At 40.9% G+C, this 23808-nt stretch overlaps 1 protein-coding gene across 1 annotated transcript in view; it reads left to right on the forward strand.

Annotated features, from left to right (window-relative positions):
* PDE11A (phosphodiesterase 11A) overlaps positions 1–23808 on the forward strand; it is a 472505-nt gene that overhangs the window by 420948 nt on the left and 27749 nt on the right. The window contains exons 16-18 of the mRNA XM_066575784.1: positions 18523–18600; positions 20316–20379; positions 23304–23378. Of these exons, the coding sequence (XP_066431881.1) occupies positions 18523–18600; positions 20316–20379; positions 23304–23378 (217 nt within the window). The remainder of the gene's footprint in view (positions 1–18522; positions 18601–20315; positions 20380–23303; positions 23379–23808) is intronic.

The following is a 23808-nucleotide window of genomic DNA, read 5'->3' on the forward strand; positions in this document are numbered from 1 at the left end:
CTTCCTATCATCACATTCCAGCATGCTCACACATTCTTACTCCTCGGAGCAGCAGTGAATATTTTCCCGGCTTCCTTTAGATACATTATTGTTCGGTTTTTTCTGTGCCTTAGGAGCACACATTGTGATCAGGCACAATGCCCATTAGACAGATGGGCATGAGCGCAGGCAGCCAGCAGCCCATTTATGTGTGAATGTTAAGGGCAAGATTCCCAGCTACATGAATCCTAATGGCTCCCCATTGTGTTTACAAGCCTATGGTTCAGGAAAAATGCCATCACTGATATCCATTCCAAGTCTTGTTAACTGTTTAAGGAGGAATATAAATTTCATAGCTTCAGGGAAGAGGTTGGCTAGAATGATATTATTATAACACACCATGATATCAGTGTAGTGACATGCTTCTATGCGCCATGATGATCTAACGAAGTCAAAAGTTGTGTTTGCGACACAATGTTTTCCAAATGGATTGTTGAAAGTCATTGGATCGTGTTTACTCTGTTACTATAGCTAAAGAAGATATTTTAAAACCATTGCCCCAGTCCTTACCTATTGGAAAGTCCTGTGTGCCAAGTTACCTCCGCATCTTCTTTATATCCAGTATACAGGGTATAGCAGATAAAAATAGAACATTTAAAGCGAATGCCACTTTGGTTTTGGATCGGTCAAAAGAATTCTCCTTTTCTATATATTTTGGCATAAATCATGTTAGAATGCTCTAATAGATAAATTCCGCACCATAAGAACGGTATCTTCCTGTAACTCATGCTACCGTTCTCCTGGATTGTATCTGTGAATAAGATATCAAAATGGTTCTTTATGAATATTAATTTGGCATGATACGCTTTTAGAATGCAAAATGTAACAGTTTTCTCTATAAGTTGGCAGCTGATTGGCCGGTCATGTAATTGTAGATACACTTAAGTGAAACAGTAAATGTGATTGGTCAAAGCCATCACTGAAGCTCCAGCTTTCAGACTCATTCAGAGGTAGACCCACCCCTAAGACTCTTGTACTGTTAAATAAAATGTTCTGGGGCATAAAACAACTGAAAAATAGAATAAAAAGCAAGAGACCTCATTTAACCCTTTCCAATCCAATTTTTATCCTGGTTTTTCTGGAGGGCTTAGGCCTCATGTCCACTAGCCAAATGAATTTAACAAATCCGCACGGGTGTCCCGCACGCGTGATCCGTGCCGATAGGGATGCATTGGACACCCGCAGGTAATTAAATTCCTGTGGATGTAATTTTTTCCTGGTGTGCGGATCGCACGTGTGGGAAAACACCTGCAGCATGCTCCATTTTGTGCGGGTCTCCTGTGGCTTCCATTGAAGCCGGCGGGGGGCCGTCCGCTCCTGCGGCACACCTGCAGCTGTATTTCTGCTGTGCTGCGGGGGAGCAGGAGTTCAAAAAAAAGAAAAAAAGATGCCCGGCGTGCCGAGCACATCCACCAGGGTAAAGAAAGAAGATCTGGACGCAACGGGGGGCAGATCCGCAGCGTCCGGACAGGTAAGTAAATCTTGTTTTCAGGCCTCAAGTCTGCGGGAAAGGAGGGACCCGCTGCGGGCCACAATTTCCCAGTGGACATGAGGCCTTACTCTTTTTCTGCTGTTATACAACGGCGCTATCTGCTGGCTAAAGCCAGTACTGCATGAGGTGACGCGTTGGATAGGCTTTGACAGCAGAAAGGCTGGCAATAAACAGTAAGAGAACCCCAACAGACGTCTTCAAACATCGAAGCTGTACAACCTTAAATCATAATGTCTTCAGATAGTGGATTGCAAAGGGTTAAAGGAGCCCTTAGATGAGATTAGATGAATAGTGAAGAAAAAAATCTGTTTCTGCTTAGAAATTTACAGCAATTAGGCTAGCTGGAGTAGACTTAGGCTAGGCTAAGCTAGCTGCTGCTGACAGATCTTGACAGATTGGAATATGAACACCTAATAGTAATATGAGATATTAAAGGGGTTATACCAGAATTACAAGTTAGAGCTTGCTGATCCGTGGTTGTCTCCTGTATCCCCCATCCTCCTCATTGAAGGCTTACTGCACCCCCTACAGTGAGGAGAAGTCTAAATGGAGTGCTGGGACTGCTTGAGATAGCCAAACGGTAAGTGCTCAGGTGTTTCCGTCAGCCTAATTAGAATGAATCGAGTGCCGACCATTCAGGCTCGGCCAGCGCTCCACTCAGTGACGTCACAGTGGGCAAGGGAGGCATCCACGCAGTGATGAGGACAGGGTGACATGGGACTTCCATTGTCAGGATTATGGGGGTGTCAATGATGACGCCATAGCCAATCAGAAAGTTTTGCCCTATCCTGTGGATAAGGGAAAACTTGCAGTTTTGGTGCAGCCCTTATAATGTACTAGTTTGTATGCTTACATGGCATTACACTTTAGTAAACTAAGCAGAGAAACAAACAGCTTATTCACAACAGCAAATGAATGACACTCAAAATACTTAATAGAGACCAACGGTAACAATAACTCACCAGTTAAGTGTCTTGGCAATAGTTTCCATGTAGTATTAAGCAATACAAGGATTAAAATGAATAAAAGGAAAAACAGACAAAAGCATTGAAAATCTGTTACAAATCTGATTCTATGTTTTACTTTGGTGATTACATAGAAAGGCTATTCAAAATGGAGTACTACTTCAAATTTAATTTTCAACACTATAACCTATTGAAATGCCAGTTTACTTACCTTTCTTCTTGGTTTGACTTATCCTGAGTTGTGTGTCATGAAATAACCAGATATATAAAAAAAAATACATGATTTTGTGTTATTCTGCCAGGTGATGTCTATGCTGTATGAGTGTCTATGCATAGCCACCCAGTGGTTGTAATGTGAATTGCACGGGTGAACAAACATGTAGGATATAAAATACTAAGAAACACCTCCTACCTGACAAAATAATAAAACAGTCAAATAGTCCACCCTGTGATTGACTATATGACATGATTGGCTCGTATCCCACTTGCCAACTGTCCTAATCTCTAGTTGCATTACAGTACATGTTATGAAGTAGTTCGGAATTTCTACCTTTTCAAAGTGCATCGTTACCCTGCAGCGCTGCACATCGGTAATGTGATCACCTAGAATGTTCAAATACAAAGGGTAAAGAGAATGACTCTCTGAGACTGTAAGATCTGTCTGAAAGTCTCGTCAGAAGTAATTCAATTAAGAACTGCAGCTGTAAAGAATTCATTAGAATTGGTAGATTAACCCAATACAACTCTTATGATAGTTGCAGGAGGTTTCTCTCCTCATGCTCCCCCACCCCTCTCCATTGACATAACATAGTGTCCAAAGTCTACTAACTTTTTTCTTGGGCCTTTGCAAGGCATGTTTGACGATAAAGTGGTTCCTCAGGGACACCATTGCTGGCCTTTGGCTATTGAACCCCAGTTGATGAAAGTTACGCCACACGGTCATTGCGAAAATTTGTCTTACTCCCCCCACTGTCAGTTAGTTTACTGTGGCATGGCGTTGGTAGGATACCAGACATATCACTCAATGCTCGTCCCTAGGATCAACCCTACATGGCCTGCTACTGTGTGATCTTTCATCTGATGTCTGTCCATGGTTCAACCAGTTTTAGTGGACTCTTGATATCATGATTTGGGAACAACCAAGAAGTGTGACCGTTTCAGAAATACTGGCACCACACCTTTGGGCACCAACAGTCTACCCGTATTTAGACTCCCTCAAGTCACCACATTTATCAATGACTGCTAATTGTTGCCTTCTGCTGTGCAAAGCAGAGGTCAGTACATAATCTGAGAACAGACCGTGATCTGATCATCACGTGGAACCATGTTACTGATCACAAGATGTCACGCACCAGCTGTTCCTAATGCAATGATCATTCAATGTATATATGAGCACTCTGTAAGCTGGGTGTACTAGACTTATGTTTTTGTACATGAATATTTAGGAAATATAATTGATACTTGTAATATAATGGGTAACCCATATGTGTACCCCTCACCACTTCAGTGAGATTTCATTCAAGGATACAGATAAAATAGAAATGGTGGAAGGTCTCAAGAACAAAAGTTATCAGGAAAGACTTAACTAAAGGCCCTTTTACACGGGATGATTGTCGGGAAAACGATGCCTGACACTTGTCCACATGTATACTTGCTCCGATGCTGTTACACAGGAGTGAGTATCGCTTGCTTGCTTACAGCGCTGCCAGCAGGGCGGCGGGAGGTGAGTTTCTCTCCCTGCTCTCCTCCCGCCCCTCTCCATTCACTGTAAGCAACGGCTGCTATTTGCACGATCGTTCTTCAGGATTTTAAGCATGCTTAAAACTGAACTAATGGATGACTCTCAGTTAATCATACAGCTTCTGCATGTTTTACATGGGGCGATTATCGTTCAAAACCCTGCCGGAGTGCGGGGTTTAGAACAACCTAGAATGATAATCGTCCTGTGTAAAAGGGCCTTTAATCTGTCTAGCCTGGAGTAAAGAAGGGAGGGGGGGGATGTGGTGGAAACCTTTATGGATGTTAAAGATGTTTTTATTAGGAAGTTAAACACTAGACCGAGGGGACACAGTCTGAGATTAGTTGGGGGAAGATCAAAAGCATTGTCCGGAAAGAGTAGTAGATATTTAGAACAATCTTCTATTAGGTAAAACGAAAAAAGTTTAGTACCATGTCAGCCAGTAAAGCAAAATGTGATTGTTCTCAGTGAAGGCCCTTTTACATGGGCCGATTATCGTCCTGGTCATTCAAAACCCTGCACAGAGCAATGCCTGCTCATTACTAGTTTGCCAATATATCATTATAGAGGGGATTCATACAACTTTGTTCCCAAGTCATTCAAATATGAAAGACTGTGACTTTACACCAGATAACGTTTGATCAACTAGCGTTTTGTTTTTTTTGGGGGGGTGGGTGGGAGATAAGCAAAAATGAAACAATTACTAACTTATCACTTGTTACCTCATCAGTAGAATTCACTCTTTCAAGCAATTATTTGGCCAGTCGCCGTCCCATTTAAAACGTACCTTAGGTTTAAGTATTTGGAGGGCAACAGGGGCGAATTTCCTGGGGTTTTACTATCTTCCTCAGGATGATTTACAGCAATTGCAAGTCTTTTATGTTTGGTGTGCAATACAGAACCAGAGCACTGTTATATATTCATTGAATGTCACGTTTATTTAGGCAGTCTATGTCGTTACTGTTATTTTTGCAGGAAAATAACTTATTTATGCTTTGTATGGTGGTACTTGGTATTTGCGCAGTAATGGTAATTTCTAGTATATGGTAATTTTTTGAGCTACTGCTTGCAATGGTGTAATACATAGTAGCTAGCACCCATTCTTTCAAAAGGAAACAGAACAGCAGAGCCCCACATGATGATTAGCAGGGGAGCCTCCAGCCAAGACTGCCTCGTCTAAACAGGATACATCAGTGACCTTGTGCCCATTTGTATTCCTGTACAGTATAAGTTAGGTTGATAAATGCAATGTAAGTCAATGAAAAACTAACTGTTTTCACCAGTGCTTTCAATGTGGTTTTCCTGCATGTGCGATGCGTTGTTGAGATAAAAACAAGGGATTTGAGTCAGATTACGTGCGGTTTTATCACACATTAAAAAATGCATGTTTTTCGATAGTAAAATGCTCTCACGGTAAAATTTGGGGATTCTTGCAGCAGAATCGCAGAAAAATAGGACACGCTGCGACTTTTTGATCTCCAACTATCATTCCAAGAGAAAAATCACTCATTTGTAGTAACTAGAGATAAGCGAGTATGCTCGCTAAGGCACATTACTAAAGCGAGTAGTGCCTTAGCCAAGTATCTCCCCGCTCGTCTCTGAAGATTCGGGGGGCAGGGAACGCGGGGTACAGCGGAGAGGAACGGAGGGGAGATTTCTCCCTCCCTCTCTCCCCCCCGCAACTCACCTGTCACCCGCGCCGGCCCCCGAATCTTTAGAGACGAGCGGGGAGATACTCGGCTAAGGCACTACTCGCTCAAGTGCCTTAGTGAGTATACTCGCTCATCTCTAGTAGTAACCCATTAAAAATCAATGGGTTTTTTTCCTGGTGAGTTCTGTTCATCTTGCAATCGAAGGAAAATAGCCCGTGTAAATACAGCTTTATGCCCAAATCAATGTATCCATGTGTCCAAGTGCAGGCTAATTAATTGTATCAATTACTCAAAAGTGTTTTATTCCATTATTTCAAGTTATTCATTTAGAATAAGAGTTCATTGCTGGAAAATAACTACAGTATGTGAAATAAAACATATTTATTACCCATACCTTGGATAGATGAGAAATGTATGACCGCTGGGCACTCAACCACTTGGACTACTAGGGATCGGGCGACTGATGTGTCCCAAGTCATCCTAGTGAATAGAGCAACGTTGTACTTGTGTCACCACCCCTCCATTCACTTCTATAGGACTCAGTTGAGTGCATCACTTGGCTATCTCTTTAGACAGTGAAAGGAGACCAAAATGATAAATGTTTTCAGTAGGAAAACCCCTTTAAGAGTTTTTTTTTTCTCCTTCCGTATACTAACATGGGGCATTTATTACAAATGTATAAATCATACTTGTATCATATGTGGTTGGGAATACTACTTTTTGGGCACTTTGCATGCAAAAACAGTAGGTGTTTGGTGTGATCCTACAATAGAACAGATTTTTCTGCAATATTAGAAGGCCTTACATAGAAAATCCTTGTGAAAAAATTTGCTCAGTTTACATAATAAAGTAGCATAACGGATCTCCCAAATAACAGATCTCCGATACCTATAACCCGGAAATATCTCAGAAAAGAGACATTTGAGAAACGTAGCAATTCCCATAACTACCGCAAATGTTAATTCATAGTTGTAAGAGTGAAGAGGGTTCAGTTACTTTTTTTTTTACTTCTAAGAATGTAGCAAAAGCTACAAATCATCATTAAATTACATAATCAGATTTTTTAATTTAAAGTATGACAAGAAACCTTCACAGAAAATACATGTTCTTATTGATAGGGCTTTATGCAGGCTAAGACTTCAACCACAACTGCTTGTTTACATGGCTAGACATAGGGCACAGGAGACATACTTTGCGCCACCATATTAGTCATTTTTGTATGAAGTGAGGCTGCTCAGGGGCTGCTTGCAATTTGGTACAAATGAGCCATGCTCATTTTAAATGTCAGAGGCTGCCAGATGGGCTTGACAAATGTGATGCTTGCACAGGTTCACTGGCTATATTGTAAACCAATTCAGAAAGGAGAATAGGTCTTCAAGAACCCTTAAAGTAGCCCGCATCTTAAAAGCATGCATGTTGTCAAGACCATAGCGGTATTATTTAATAGATAGATGGAGTATGCACTGGCATCATATATACATGTTGAATTACATTGGATCTTCTTTGTTACAGATGGACGAGCACAAATGAATTCCCTTTGAGGGTGGTAGGCTTTATGCCTGGGAAAATAGCCTTTCTTTTAGAATTTGGCCATCCTTGGCTGTTTTTGCATGTTGTGCTATTATAGTTTATTTAGTTTACTGTTTATTGTACAGTATCAATTTCCATTTTTGTACCAGGTTTGTCTTGCTTTAGTATGATTTGTTACTGAGTAGATGAGACCCTGACACTCAAACTAGAAATAAAAAGTTAAGCTAATAATAATAAACTATACAAAGCAAATGTTTTAGAATCTAAGGTGGAATGCATGTGAAAGCCATAATGCACATGACTGTTGTAGTAGTGTAGCTATGGAAGTGACCACTAGAGGGTCAAATTATAGGCATTCAGGAGGAATGCAATAGAGTAAAAGATGTAACCAAGAAAGAAGGGTCTGGATTCCAAGAGCTAGGAAAGAGGGGAGTGAACTTCACTTCATCCATGCAGACCATCTGTGTATTAGATGGGTGCAGAAAGAAAAAGCTGAAGCAACCCTAAAGTGTTGACGGGCTTAAAACGTAGAGATGAGGCCGTGAAGAATAGGAAATTGGTGTGGTTGTATGGAGGTGATGCCTACCAGTAGATGTCCCAATATGTCCTATTCTCATTTGCACAAAGAAAGACTACGAGTAATGGGAGGACACTGAAAGGGAGGAGACACAGATTAGATATTAGAAAAAATTTTGACAGTGATCAATGAGTGGAACAGGTTACCACGGGAGGTGGTGAGTTCTCCTTCAATGGAAGTGTTCAAACAAAGGCTGGACAGACATCTGTCTGGGATGATTTACTGAGCAGGGGGTTGGACCAGATGACCCTGGAGGTCCCTTCCAACTCTACCATTCTATGACTGGTATAAATGGACACCGGTATTGGGCAGAAAAAACATTGCTACTTTATATCTACACCAGAAGGTTACACTATATAATAAGTTTTTTTCTGCCTAATACTTGAGTCTTGGTGTTTGGCTATCTACTGGGCCTCATTATGAGGTATCTGAGAGGGTTCAATAGAGAGAAGGTGAGCTTCTCAGTCCTGGCTCCAATCTGGCAAGAAGAGTCAACACTTACCCCAGGGAGCCAGAGACACCAAGAAGTTGGTATCAAGCCTATGTGGGGTTTTGAGGGGACTGCTGGTAGACCTACACTCTTGTCAGCTAGGAAAGCTTGATTGCATTAGTTAGAGGACAAAAAGGCTTAAGGCCCTTTTACACACAACTATTATCGCTCAAAAGCCATCTTTTGCGTGATAATCGTTGCATGTAAATGTGCCCATCTTTCACTTTTCTGCCGAAAGATGATTTTATGTTCGGCATAAAATCCATAGATTGGCAAAAGAGCCGATAGCAGGGACTTCACACTGTGTTTTCTGCGGGAAACGCTGATAAAATTGTGTCAGCTGTCAGCCCCGTGGCAGAATAAAGAGAATGTATTCAGAGAACACACATAGCTGAATATAGCTCCCGGTGGCTCACACTCATTAATAAGCTACTAACTGGCATTAGTATGTATGTAAAGTGTGCTGAATAAAGCTGTCTGAAGCCATATTGGAAAGAGAATCTTTCATTTGAGTAGAAGTGAATTCCTTCATGTGTCAACCATCTTACCCAGAGAAATGGGTAACTCAACATCCCCAAGTTGTGTTTTGTTGGTTTCAACAGTTGTTTTTTCCTTTTAAAAGTCACAGTTTTTAATGCATTTTGAGCCAAAGCCAGAAGTAAATTCATTTCTATTCCTTTTGCATCCACTTCTGACTTTGGCTCAAAAAACTGCATGAAAGCTATCCCAAAAACTGTGCTTTTCTAGAAAAAAAACTTGTGTGTATAAAACCTCTCATTGATCTCTGATAGGATCTGGAATACGGCTCCCAAAGATTTCTTCAGGCCATGATGAACTTCTCATTTTACACATAGGTTCCACATAACTGTGAGAAACAAATTAGGGCATACACCATCAAATATCATAGATCTTCAGAGGCACCATAGTCTCCCAAGGGGATGGCTCTGGGACTAGAACCTGGTTCTCTGCTACGGGACTGTAGGCCCGATCGTGCGTACGACTGCAACCTTGTAAGGTCAAAGACAAGGGTTTGTGCCACAATATTGTCACAGTCCAATGTATGCCGCACAGAACTATTTATTAGATTTATAATCACAGAGGCACTTTGAGGCTTCAACAGAACATTGCAAAGGGAAATAACAAAGTCCTGAACACTACATGGCACGCACCCTCATTCAAAGGCGGATTTCACAAAAATATACCATGAAGTAACGGCTTTGCCTAAAAGTAACAGTCCACTCATATTCCTGTTCATAGCAAAGTCTTGCCTTGAGTACTCGTGGCAGCAATGTAGTACGCAGAAGGTGGAGGCATCTGTGAGCACATGATTGGCACTCCCCAATTCACGTAAAGGCTCCGCAAAAAAACAACTGAAGGCCGTAGGCCTGTTCTTCCAACCATATCTGCAGTCCTGATGCATCAGCTGTCGGATCACTCTTATTCTGTACCACGCCACAAAAGAAAGATCTTGTGGTCACGCAGGCACATCTACTTATAATGCATGCATCATCCAGATATCTCCACGTTCCACTGCAGCTCTGCGGCTAATCAGTACCCACTACCAGAAGGTTATATTAAACTATAGCCCTAGTTATACTCAAGTGACCAGCAGAGGTCATACACAAACCCAATACAATTTCAACATAACCTTTTATGCACTCGATATTTACCCCGGGTATGTTTTTCTCACTACCCCTGGTACAGTTGAATATGAAGGTGCCAGACCCCAAATATTAGCTGCTGACAGGGTGATCCATAATATGAGCTGGTGTTGTTCAAACTGGACACTTAATAATTTCCGTAGAATAAGGTCTGTGCTAGATGCCTTGTTGTATATAATGGCCATCAGCATCCATGTAGTGATAGCATTACTGGCAATTAGAAAGAAAATGAATGGGTGCTTTCACATCTGTGTTGGGGATTCGGCTTTCCTATGCCATTCGGGGAATCCTCATGGCCGTAGAGTTCAGTCTCTGGACGAAACCATACAGCACCGGATGGACACCATTGACTATAATGGGATTCGTCTGTATTCCGCCCAGCTGGCCGGTTTTGGAGGTCTGGAGGTTTCGATGCAGATGTGAAACCACCCTTAGTTCTGTTTTTATTTGTGAACTTTGCAATTCAAATAGCCCTTTTTGGCCCAGTTAGAAGCAATGGTAGCCATAGACATGAGATACAGTAACGGATAGCTCCCCATAATCCAACAAGTACATGTTGATGTTGACTGAATGAAATTGTGAAAAGTGGAATCAGAAATAAAATAAGCAGTTTATCTGGGATTGGGGGGAGCGATAGAATGGGATAGGTTAAAAACCCATGTCCGATAATGGTTACTTCTGATGCTTGAGCTCGGGAAACAGTCTGCCAGTGATCATGAACATCTAATTTTTGGGGGATATGTGAATGAACGTGATGGGAATGGTGCAGCCTTTTTCATTCTTTGCCTGTTAGCCTTCTAAAATGTTTTTATATTATAATATTCACAAATTGTTGGTTTCCACATTCATGTTTCCCTAGCAGAAATTAATTTGCTGCCCTATTATCCACTCAGCGTAATGTATGTATTAATAAGCTTTTGTGCCAAGTTAGTTTAGGTTAAAGCTGTAGTCATACATTTATGGATATTGCTGCTAATTTCTTCATTATGCTCACTTGATTAATTTTGTGTCTAAACCATAATTAATGTTCTATCCATATTATATGAAAACCACCTATGTATACCACACTTGGAAGTTGTCCCAGAAATATTTATTTTGTCAGATGTTCATTCTATCACTCAGGTTGGAGTTTCATGTTGAATGCCAATGGCAACTTATGCAAAATAGGAGGAGGAGGCAAACTCCACAGATAATCACTATGTTGCAAAAAGATATGTCCCATACATCTGTAGGACGAACTGTAAAATAATGCTCCTTCCTGTGATATTCATTTTCTACATTTCTTGAATGGAGACACAGCAGTCTTTAGATCATAAACTGAATGGCTACTTTATTAGTGACCCTCATCTAGTAGTGCGTTGGACCTCCTTTGCCCTTCGGACTTGAGACAGTTTGTTGTTGTGTAGATTCTAGGTGTTGAAACACTTCGAAGGCCAGAGGAGGGCCAACGCGCTACTAGATGAGGGTCACTAATCACGTGGCCACTGTTTTTCGACCTTTTCTTACCTTTCTGTTTCTCTTCTGCTGTTCTAGCCCATCTGTACTAAAGAACGACAAGTTGTTCATTTGGATATGTTGAAGCACCAATTTGCTTGACTGTGTACCGACTGCTTTTCAGACCAATTTTTGATATCCCCCTCTGTCCCCTTTTATTAATGAGTTATTTACGTCCACAGGATCCGCTATGCTGGATTTTTTTTTTGGTTCGCATCATTCTCTGTATACTCCCAACACCATTGTATGGGAAAATCCCACCAGGTTGGCTATGTATGAAATCCTGGCCCTGGCTAGTCTAAAGGTGCATTTACACACACAGGTGATCGCTAAACATTTGTCAGAAACTGACAGTTTTGAGCGATCATTTTGTATAGGTACTAATGGGCTAAATCAGCCCTTTAGTACTTCATTGCATGTATTTAGAGAACAGCGGGTGGTCTGTTCTCTAAATGCATCACTATTGTTTTCCAGCGGGACAGCAGCTGTTAACAGCTGTTAAGGAATGTTATCAGCTGTTATCAGCCCTGCCCACGGAGAACTCAGCATGTGGTCCATCTTATCATATCGTCCTGAGGGCCGAGGATTTAATGCTGATCTGAAGTCAGCGATAGACGAAAAGTGCACGGTAAGTGCAAGATGGGCGCACATTCACACACACAGGTTATCGCTTGAAAGATGGCTTTTGAGCGATAATCGTTGTGTGTAAAAGGGCCTTAATGCTGATGACCAGACCGAAGACATTCAGATCTCCGAATTTTCCCATTCTAATGTGAATTCATATTGAAACTGATCTCCAGAAAACGTTCTCACTTGATTTTATGCTGCACTTTGGGGTCACAAGTCTAATTTCCAATCACGAAAGGGTCAGTGCCTTAAGTGGCCATTCAGTGTATGTAACAAGGTGTAATTTAGACATGTACTAGAAAAGGGCTTTCTTCATGCTTACATTTATGGGGTTCAATTAGGTTTCTGTTGTGCTTTGCTGTATTTTGGCAGCAAGAACAACATAGTGTGTAGAGCTCTATTCTTTCAATTGAACATACCAGAACCCTGACAGATTCCATTATTCCAGGCTCCTTTAAAGTCAATGGAGTCCAACAGGATTCAGCAGGATCATCTAAAAAAATAGATCCAGCATCACTTTCATCCCTCCATTATAAACGAAACATAACCTTAAGAGTATCACATTAAAATATGTTTCTGAAATCGGCAGCAGATAAGCCACCTGTTGGACCTGACAAGTATTGCCGTTCTATAGTATTCTTCAAGATAGTCTATATTCAAGCTGTTTACATGGGTTATCCCATGAAAAAAGAATTACCCCTTATCTCATCTGACCAGCGGTGTATGACCACTGAGACTACCACGAATCATGAAAATGGAGTCCCAAGTGTCTCCAAATGAATGGAGCGATGTGCCCTACCACCCCATTCATTTTAATGGGACTGCCGGAAATAGGCAAGTGCTTGTACTCAACAATATTTTAAATGTAGAGTAATGTGTATCAGTATTATTATTATTATTATGGTACTTTCACTTTTAGCACCTAGCTATGTAAATCTCGCTATTGAGGAATATCGCAACATTTGTGAAACCAAATCCCACCAGTTTTATCAAATCCGGCTTGGCTGAAACTGTTTCTTTTTAATTACACCACTAGTGATTGTAAATCATTAGTTTTAAACCACCACTTGCAATTAACATCTCCATACGTCATTCTGTGCCCTTTTCTTGCTATTATTAGACTTGCAAATGATCACCAATGGAATACTGGGAGCCAGGTGATATAAAAGTGCAAATGACAAATTGCCTTTGCTTTGTAAAAGTTCAGATAATTGATTTTGTAAAATAGGAACCACAAAACTTCAAATGAGTCAATCTAAGCTCCTTGTATTGTGGTTACTGGAATGTAAAACACTACGGCTGAGATTTACCAAAGTGGGAATCTTCACTTTTCTCATTGTCAACTGGGGAACATGTTTACTACAAATAAACAGTGTTTGGCCGGATTCACACACATCGTTCTACAATGTTTTCTTGATGGCGGTTTCATTGGTGTTTTTCACCGTGTCTTGTTAAAGTTCTACACACACAGTATTTTGGTGTCTGGCAATTTTAGGGCCATAGGCTTTTTTTGTTCTTTCATAACACAGTATGTGCAGGGTATAGTATCTTTTGGGAAATCTTTTCCATAGGCTTATTAAGAATTCTCATAGGCCTTTTCAAGTCCCATAGGAGTTGAAAAACTCCACCAAAAACATTTGTAAAAAAACCAAAACTTGATATTCATGGCACGTTTTAGCAAAGTGTTCTATAAAGTGATGTAAACAGATCAGCAATGATGCCTGAACCATCAACACAAGTTCATGTAGTACACATAACATAGTACCCCGTGCTATCTACATGGTGTAGTTGACCAGACCAAGATTAAAGTACAGTTTTACAAGATTTGTTTTGTCCTTATTGTTCTCACTTTTTAGTACACAGCACTGTTCATTCATATATGGATGTGTCCACCTTTTGAAGACGTTTTCCAGGACTAAGATATTGATGACTTATCTTCAAGACAAGTTATCAATATGACATTGGTCGGGGTCTGCCATTTGCTACTCCCACCAGTCAGCTGATTGAAGAGGCTGCATCGTTCAGGTGACGGACCTAGATATTAGTGACCTATCCTTAGGATAAGTCATCAATATTAGACCAGTGGGGGTCTAACTCCCAGGCCCTCTGTACATGAGCTCTTCGAAGGGACCATGGCACTCAGGAGAGTACTATGGCCATTGCTTGGGCTTGATATCACATTTAGCTGTCACCTGGTCTTAAGCTATAATACTATGCACTTCCACTATCTATATATATATATATATATATATATAAAGACGAAAGCCCTCACTGACTCACTCACTGACTCACTGACTCGCCAAAAGTTCTCCAACTTCCCGATATCGTAGAAACATGAAATTTGGCACGAGCATAGATCATCTCCAAAATAGGAAAAGTAATTGGGTCCCAACTCGATTATTCAATTCTAGGGCAAAAGAATTGGCATCGAAATTTTACGTACGTAATCTAAATCTGTCACTTTCCAATGTCTTAGAAACTTAAAATTTGGCACGGGCATTGATTATGTCATAAATAGGAAAAGTTAATGGGTCCCAACTCCATTATTCAATTCTAGCGCAAAAGAATTAGCGTCCAAATTTTACGTACGGAATCTAATTCTCTCACTTCCCGGTGTTATAGAAACTCGAAATTTGCCCCGAGCATTGATTTATGTCATAAATAGGAAAAGTTCATAGGTCCCGACTCGATTATTCAATTCTAGCGCAAAAGAATTGGCGTCGAAATTTTACATGCGGAATGTAATTTTCTCACTTTCCGGTGTCATAGAAACGTGAAATTTGGCACGAACATTGATTATGTCATAAATAGGAAAAGCTAATGGGTCCCAACTCCATTATTCAATTCTATGTGCAAAAGAATTAGCGTCCAAATTTTACGTACGGAATGTAATTTCTTCACTTTCCGGTGTCATAGAAACAGGAAATTTGGCACGAGCATTGATTATGTCATAAATAGGAAAAGCTAATGGGTCCCAACTTGATTATTCAATTCTATGCGCAAAAGAATTAGCGTCCAAATTTTACGTACGGAATCTAACTTTCTCACTTTCCGGTGTCATAGAAACGTGAAATTTGGCACAAGCATTGATTATGTCATCAATAGGAAAAGTTAATAGGTCCCAACTCGATTATTCAATTCTAGCGCAAAAGAATTGGCGTCGAAATTTTACGTGCGGAATGTAATTTTTTCACTTTCCGGTGTCATAGAAACAGGAAATTTGACACGAGCATTGATTATGTCATAAATAGGAAAAGCTAATGGGTCCCAACTCGATTATTCAATACTTACGCAAAAGAATCGGCATCGAAATTTTACGTGCGGAATGTAATTTTTTCACTTTCCGGTGTCATAGAAACGGGAAATTTCGCACGAGCATTGATTATGTCATAAATATTAAAAGCTAATGGGTCCCAACTTGATTATTCAATTCTATGCGCAAAAGAATCAGCGTCCAAATTTTACATACGGAATCTAATTTTCTCACTTTCCGGTGTCATAGAAACGGGAAATTTGCCCCGAGTATTGATTATGTCATAAATAAGAAAAGCTAATGGGTCCCAACTCCATTATTCAATTCCATGCGCAAAAGAATTAGCGTCCAAATTTTACGTGCGGAATGTAATTTTCTCACTTTCCGGTGTCATAGAAACAGGAAATTTGGCACGAGCATTGATTATGTCATAACAAGGGAAAGCTAATGGGTCCCAACTCCATTATTCAATTCTATGCGCAAAAGAATTAGCCTCCAAATTTTACGTACATAATCTAAATCTCTCACTTCCCAATGTGATGGAAACATGAAATTTGGCACAGGCATTGATTATGTCATAAATAGGGAAAGTTAATAGGTCCCAACTCGATTATTCAATTCTAGCGCAAAAGAATTGGCGTCGAAATTCTACGTGCGGAATGTAATTTTTTCACTTTCCGGTGTCATAGAAACGGGAACTTTGGCAGGAGCATTGATTATGTCATAAATAGGAAAAGCTAATGGGTCCCAACTCGATTATTCAATTCTAAGCACAAAAGAATTAGTGTCCAAATTTTATGTACGTAATCAAATTCTCTCACTTCCTGATGTCATTTTATATAAAGGAAACGTCGCATGGTTACCTCCCCGTGGTGTTTCCTGGGTAACGCAGAGAACTATGCAAAATGGTGAACATATGTTTTTCCTCGGTATCTCTAAAGTAACCACGACTTCATAAGATTTTCCGTGTGAACACCAGATAAATACCAGTACCAAATTTACTCGGCCGAAGCCGGGTATATCAGCTAGTATAATATGTAATGCTTGGTATATAAAAAAAGTGGGCAGAACACTCACCGTAGTCCTTAGCCCCTTAAAAGAGCTGATTGGCAAGAGTGCTGGGAGTTGGACCCTCACCAAGCTGATATTGATTACTAATACTAAAGTCCTGGAAAACTCCTTTAAAGAGACATCTCAAAAGTTTTGATCCATGGGGGTCCTGCTGCTGAGACCTGCGCTGATTGCTAGAGTGTTGTGCCCCTTCAGCTGTCTTCATTGCTTGCCAGCTGCTCTCAGCAGCTGAAGACAGACTTATAAAGATCTATAGGCATCTTTAGACTTCTGTGCGTCTGTCTTCAGCTGCAGAGAGGAGATGACAGGCAGTGAAGACAACTGAAGTGCAGTACTCAGGTGAGCGCTACAGCTCCCTCATTCTAGTAGTCAGTTGAGGTCTCAACAACAGGAGCCCCACTGATCAAAACTTTTGACATGTCACTCTTTAAATACTGACACATCTGCATGCTCTTCTGAAGATCACTGTTACAACTAGAGATGAGCTAGTATACTCGATAAAGGCAATTGCTCGAGCGAGCATTGCCTTTAGCGAGTATCTCCCCGCTCGAGACGGAAGGTTCGGGTGCCAGCGCGGGGGAGCGGTGAGTAGCGGCAGTCAGCAGGAGGGAGCGGGGGGGAGAGAGGGAGAGAGAGATCTCCCCTCCGTTCCGCCCCGCTCTCCCCCGCAGCTCCCTGCCCGCTTCCGTCTTGAGCGGGGAGATACTTGCTAAAGGCAATGCTCGCTCGAGCAGTTGCCTTTAGCAAGTATACTTGCTCATCTCTAGTTACAACACTTTGTCACTTAGATACATTGCGGTCACCTTGCTCTTGATTTAAACTAATCCAACTATACTTTTCTGACACCTGTCATTAACCAAGCATTTGTATCCACGTAACTGGGATGAATTTTGTTTTGCACAGTTGAGATGTGTTTGAGATACTCAAATAGCCACCCCATCTAGCTACAGCAATCATTCTTCAGTCAAAGCGACACTTCCTTGTTCTGCTGTATGGTCTAAACCATACTTAACATCTTGGCCATGTCTACATGTTTTATACTCGGTGTTCCTGCTACATGACTGGTTGATTAAAAATATTTGCAAGTGAGTAGGTCTGACTAATAAAAGACAGTAACAGAAACACATGTCTCAGCACTCACACATTTGAATAAAAGCACAACTGTTGTTTATACAAACTGCATAAAAATACATGGTTCTTAGTGCAGATTTTGATCAAAACATGTAGGCCCATGTGCCATGTTCAGGCAAAACGTATTAAACAGGTTCCTAACTCTCTTTGGGCCAAAGGCCTCTAAATGGATTCAGGGAAAGTAGGATACTTAGCTGTGCTAACTTTGTTTTTGTATGCATTGCATTACTGAGAAAGTAGTTGCTCTCACTTTTGTCTTGCACTCTATTCACCCATCTGTCCCATGTAAAAGAGCCCTAAATTGTTTTATTCCAATTGCTTTGAGCTTTCCTTTATATCTCATCTCCCGTATTCGACATATATTAATATAGATTCATTATATGATGATTTATTGTCACAGGATACCATCATTCTGCTTCCCCTTAGGTTAAGAACATGTTAGTTTTGCATTAAGTCCTCTTTTAATACTTCATAATGACAATTATCTCATGTTGTAATCTACTGTAATTATCAATAATTATTTTTATGCGTTTTTGTTCTGGTATCGGGTATATATAGTATTTTCAGCAATGCAGGAGTTAACCATTTTACAATTTTCTAAAGAAGAATGACAATTTCTTTTCTTGTCCACAGGGAGGACGGTATGTTACATTAAAGCCAAAATCTGATCCATCTTGATAAATTGTCATGATAACATTGTCAGGTGCAAGTGGCAAACAAATCTCGTAACATCACATCCTATAACAATTTCTATTTTTACATCTCTGATCCCATTAACCTGCCCATGTTTCGTGTTTTTCAGGAGGCGAAATGAGTTTTTCGAACTGGTCAGTAAAGGAGATTACAACTGGAATGTTAAAAACCACAGAATCATATTCAGGTGAGAAAACCAGGTTGGTGAATTAGATTTTGATTCACTGGCATTTACCACGTATATATTTTTATTTTTACGTCTGTACATCTCAGGAGTAAAATATTTCAAATGATAGTGTCTACATAGATAGAATGAACAAGAAATACACAAAAACATTCAATGCAGTCCTATTAGGGGAACCAAATATCTCAAAGGATGTCCCAAATGTGTCATATTTTCTGACCTAGTCAGACTCTTGAGGGCTGCCTGTCCCCGGCCGAGGCGGAATATCGCTAGCGATATTCTGCCGCGGGGGAGAACTGACAGGTCTCCACGGTGAGCCTATCTAATAGATAGGATATAGATAGTCTCACTGCAGAAAATCACAGCATGCCGCGATTTGAATCCCGCGAGCGGAGAATCACTATGATTCTCTGCTCGTAGACGTCGGGCTGCGCTTTACATAGTTGGCCTATGGAAAGAGTGTCATGCAAGGTTATCGCCGCAGATTTCGCAATGACAACTCACCCGTGGACAGCCAGCCTAAAGCTGCTTACCAAATATCCTAAAAAAAACCAAACTGCATTTATGTCAAGGGAATCCTATTGTAATGTTATGTTCCAAACTACTCTTGTTGACATGCATCGAATGGCCACTTTACTAGAGACCATCATCTAGTAGTGCGTTGGACTTCCTTTTGGAAGTCCACAGCAATTCACTGTGATGTAGCTTCCACTAGGTGTTGAAATGGATCTACAGGAATACTGGCCTGTGTGGACAGGATCGATCTTTGCAGTTGCCACAGATTACCGTAGATGCACCCAGGCCCAGGAGCCTTAGGGGGCCCATAAGGCCTCTCATCTCTACATATGGAGCCCAGTACTATGAATAAAGCATTATAGTTGGGGGCCCTGTTACAGGTTCTATATTGGGGCCCACAAGCTTCAAGTTACACCTCTGGATGGAAGTAATGATGTACTCTGAACAGCAAACTAGAGGGGTTCATTGATTCATGCTGCTTTTGCCAAATTCTGACCCTCTCATCAATGTGGAGCAACAGAAATCCAGATTCATCTGACCACAAGGAGATGCTCCAATCATGAAATGTGGAGTGTCTCTAAAGATGGGCATATTCATCATTGCACTCTGAGCATGCTCGGAGCCTGAAAACATAGAAACCAGGACTGGGAAGAGGCGGAATACAGCCAGACAAGAATGGGAGGGAGAGAGCTGACAGCAGTCACTGCCCAGTACTACAGTCCTGGTTTCTACATTTGCCATGCTCCGAGCATGCTCAGAATGCAATGAGGTATATACCCAATAAAGTATCCATTCAGTGTACATACCTAGATGGAATTAAGATGAGTGATCACAAACTGTGTACAGTGCTATGGAATATTTTGGTGCTACTTGATTAATGGGAAATCAAAATAAGTGTATTGCTTGTACAGTACTTGTGTCTACAGAAAGGTGGATGGCAGCTCTTCATAGGTCCAAAAAATATTGTCCCCAAAAGTTGCTGCTGTTACTGTCACTACTAATAGTACATGAGAGAAGTGAGCGATTTTTCATTTCCATTCTCCGTGGCCACAAACTATGGAGTTGATGTTCCTATGTATATAATAGGATAATGCATTCATTTCTGCTTTGTACGAGGTTTCCTTCAAGTTCAGTAAAGCCAGCACTGATAGGTAACACGCACTAGCATAGTATGTTTGCTTTGATCTTCCTCTCTCTTTCAGATCAATGCTGATGACAGCATGTGACCTTGGAGCTGCAACCAAACCATGGGAGATCTCAAGACAGGCAAGTGTTGATTTATTGCTGGGCAAGGAAGGAACATGCTGATGGGACAATATTACAAGGACTCCAATGACTTACAAAACACCACCATAAAAATATAACCCTTGTGGTTCTGTTCACCATAAGGACAGAGGACTCTATAGATTTGCAGTAGTAGTTATTTTTCCCTAATGCGAGATAACCGAACACAAGTTTTGCATCTTTGATATTTATGCATTTCCAGTAACATCTCCAAATTTTCCACATTCGGTGTTTTGCACATTAATAGGCATGAAGGCCAATATGATATTGTCATATAATGCCATTGGCTTCTGGTGAGGACTTGCTATTTGTTCCTGTCAGCATGGGGAGCCGTCATGCCTGTGTTCTTTTTTCATTATTTGGATTAGAACATAATGCTCCTATTGATAAACAGGACAGTATGAGCTTGTATGTTTTAGCAAAATTCAAAGTCTGGTCTGCATGGAGATGAACGCCAGTCATGCCTTGATCCATGGGGGTTGTCATCTGCTATTCATTACCATAATAAAAGCCCAGACTTCTATGTGTATTTTTGTCAAGTTTATTTTTGGAACGGTAATAGGGATGCTATTGTATCTGTGCCCTGTGAGTAAAACTAATGATGAGCAAGGTTTTCAAAAGTTGGATTCAGCCAGTTCGCCGAATTTCGGCAAAAAGTCCATTTCGGTTCAAATTAATATAAACCAAACTGGAACTTCATCAATACCCCTAAAACTGTTGTAAAGCCTCATAGAACACTCTTAGGTTACCTAGGAGTGTATTTAAGTAGTTTTGAGCTGTTTTTAAGGCAAAGTAAATGAAGAAGAGGAAGAAGCAAAGCAAAAGAAAAATAAGAGAGGAAAAGGAGGAAGATGAAGAAAGGGAAGAGAAATAGGAATTGAGAAAAGGAAGAGGAAGAAGAGAAAGATGAAGAAGAGGCAAAAGGAGTTAGAAAAGGAATAGGAAAAGTCAGAAGAGGAAGGAGGAGATTTTAGCAAAGTCTGACCCATAACAGGGTTCTACTGTTTTGGTTTGCTCAACACTAAGTAGAACCCTTGTTATTATGAAAATACATTAATACAACCCACCATCATGTAACACGTTAAGGGGTTAGTCATACTTAACGTCACTTTAATGTCTTAGATTATTCACTAATAAATATGGTTTAGTTCTTACTAGAGATGAGAGAGCATACTCGCTAAGGGCAATTGCTCGATTGAGCATTGCCCTTAGCGAGTACCTGCCCGCTCGGGAGCAAAGATTCGGCTGCCAGCGGCGGGCGGGGGAGAGCGGGGAGGAACGGAGGGGAGATATCTCTCTCCCCCTGCTCATGGCTGCAACTCACCTGTCACCCACGCCGGCAGCTGAACCTTTGCTCCCGAGCGGGGAGATACTTGTTAAGGACAATGCTCGATCGAGCAATTGTCCTTAGCGAGTATGCTCACTCATCTTTAGTTCTTACCAAACCATGACATTTTTGTTTGAGGCTCAATGCTAGCACCTATCAGTGGTTGCTTTTTTATAGAGTTATATTTACCATATATTAAAATTAGGCATTCCCATAACCTTAAGGCAGTCATAATTTACTGTATTTCCCCCGTTTAATAAACATTATTTCTATTAAGTTTTTGAAACAAGTCTAAAAATGATTACACAAGATGTTATGATAATGGCACAGAGGTGATTGCAGGTACAATTGCCATGTTATTCTGTATATATGGGCAGCATCAACTTTAAAAATGTTCTCACATGTAGAAAACAGATTTTCAACCCATTTACCCGAATGGGGGTCCCAAATTCAGAATCGTCATCTATATAGCAGAAGAAAATGAAATGTGTCGGTCTGCCAATGCTTACAAAAACTGTTTCTAGCTCTGAATCACCCAGCACATCTATACATTACACAGGCAACTTATTAATCTCAATGGGAACTGTGTAATGCTGAAGTAGCACTAAACATATATTAAACATTTGCTGGGATGATTCCTCACAGATTGCAGCTGATCGCTGGGGGGACTCAATCATCTTTCATTAGGCGAACCTTCTAAAAAAAAAATTGGTTTGTCCAAAAGCAGAAAGACGGCTTAAATATAACCTGTCACCATTGTGCATGTGCTCTCCCATAGACTTCTATTGGAGAGCGCACACACAACAATCTGAAGAGAATCAGATTTTCAGACCACCAGTGGACACTGTTGGAGTAGGGGACCTGATGATTATAAAAAATACATCCTCCGACTCCCTATCACCTCCCCGAACAGCAGCATAACTTAGTTTATGGTGCTGTTCAGTGGTGACAAGTTCCCTTTAAATACAGTTGCTAACATAAGTCAGATCAGTGTATGGACTGGGCATGGCATCATGCCTTCTAACTACCCTTCTCTGCTGATTTTGGTAATGACCCTTAAAATCAAAGTGGGTGTGTATGTGTACGTAGGGCAATTGGTTTTGTTAAAGTTTGCAAGACAGAATAATTCAGGTGTTCTTCACTTTCTCAGTGCCGTACTGAGCAATTGTGAGGAATACAAAGCAAATAGGGTGCTGTAATCTTTTCAGCTATCAGCCACCCCATCTCTCAGACAGCTTGTATTCCTCCACTATGGAGCGACCGCAGGCACTGTCACATACTGACATTGATGAATCAGTTTCTGCATAGTTTTTAAATTTGAGGGCTTTCCATTCATTCAGTCAAATGTCTTCCACGGCCATCACATCCTGAGGGTAATATGAATGAATACAAAGAATACTGATTAGCATCAATAGCGGGAGCTGGCAGAATCAGATTCAGCCATGCATATTTACAGCGGAAGGTTCTTACACAAGGAACAAAGACTTGTGAATAGTTTTAGTCAAGAAATTGTCTGTTGGAAAGGTGCAAAACAATACCGAACTGTAGCGCTCTATGACCTGATCTGTTGTACTTCTAGGTGGCTGAACTCGTGACCAGTGAATTCTTCGAGCAAGGAGACCGAGAACGATCGGAGCTTAAACTGACTCCTTCAGTAAGTGTTGTAGAGAGCTTAGTAGAGATGAGCGAGCACCAAAATGCTCGGGTCCTCGTTATTCGAGTGGAGCTTTTCGTAAAATTCGAGAGGTCTGTTCAAGTAACGAATCCCAATCACTTCAATGGGAGACTCGAGCATTTTTGTATGGGACCCGCCGGTTGCCAAGCTTTTTTTTTTTCTCTCTCCCTCTCCCCCTCTTCCTCTCTCCCGGGACGGGGTCGGACACAGCGTGATACTCGCTCGAGTAGCGAGCACCATCGAGTATGCTAATACTCAAATGAGCATCAAGTTTGGAAGAGTACGTTCGCTCAACTCTAGAGCTTAGTGCATATCCCATATGTGTTTGCCTATACTGTATAATAGAACATAAACTGACATTCACCGTTCAAGAAGATCAAATTACAGTATGTCTCCAGCTATAATATTT

Source organism: Eleutherodactylus coqui, chromosome 8 (assembly GCF_035609145.1).
Source record: "Eleutherodactylus coqui strain aEleCoq1 chromosome 8, aEleCoq1.hap1, whole genome shotgun sequence".
NCBI classification, from domain to species: domain Eukaryota; kingdom Metazoa; phylum Chordata; class Amphibia; order Anura; family Eleutherodactylidae; genus Eleutherodactylus; species Eleutherodactylus coqui.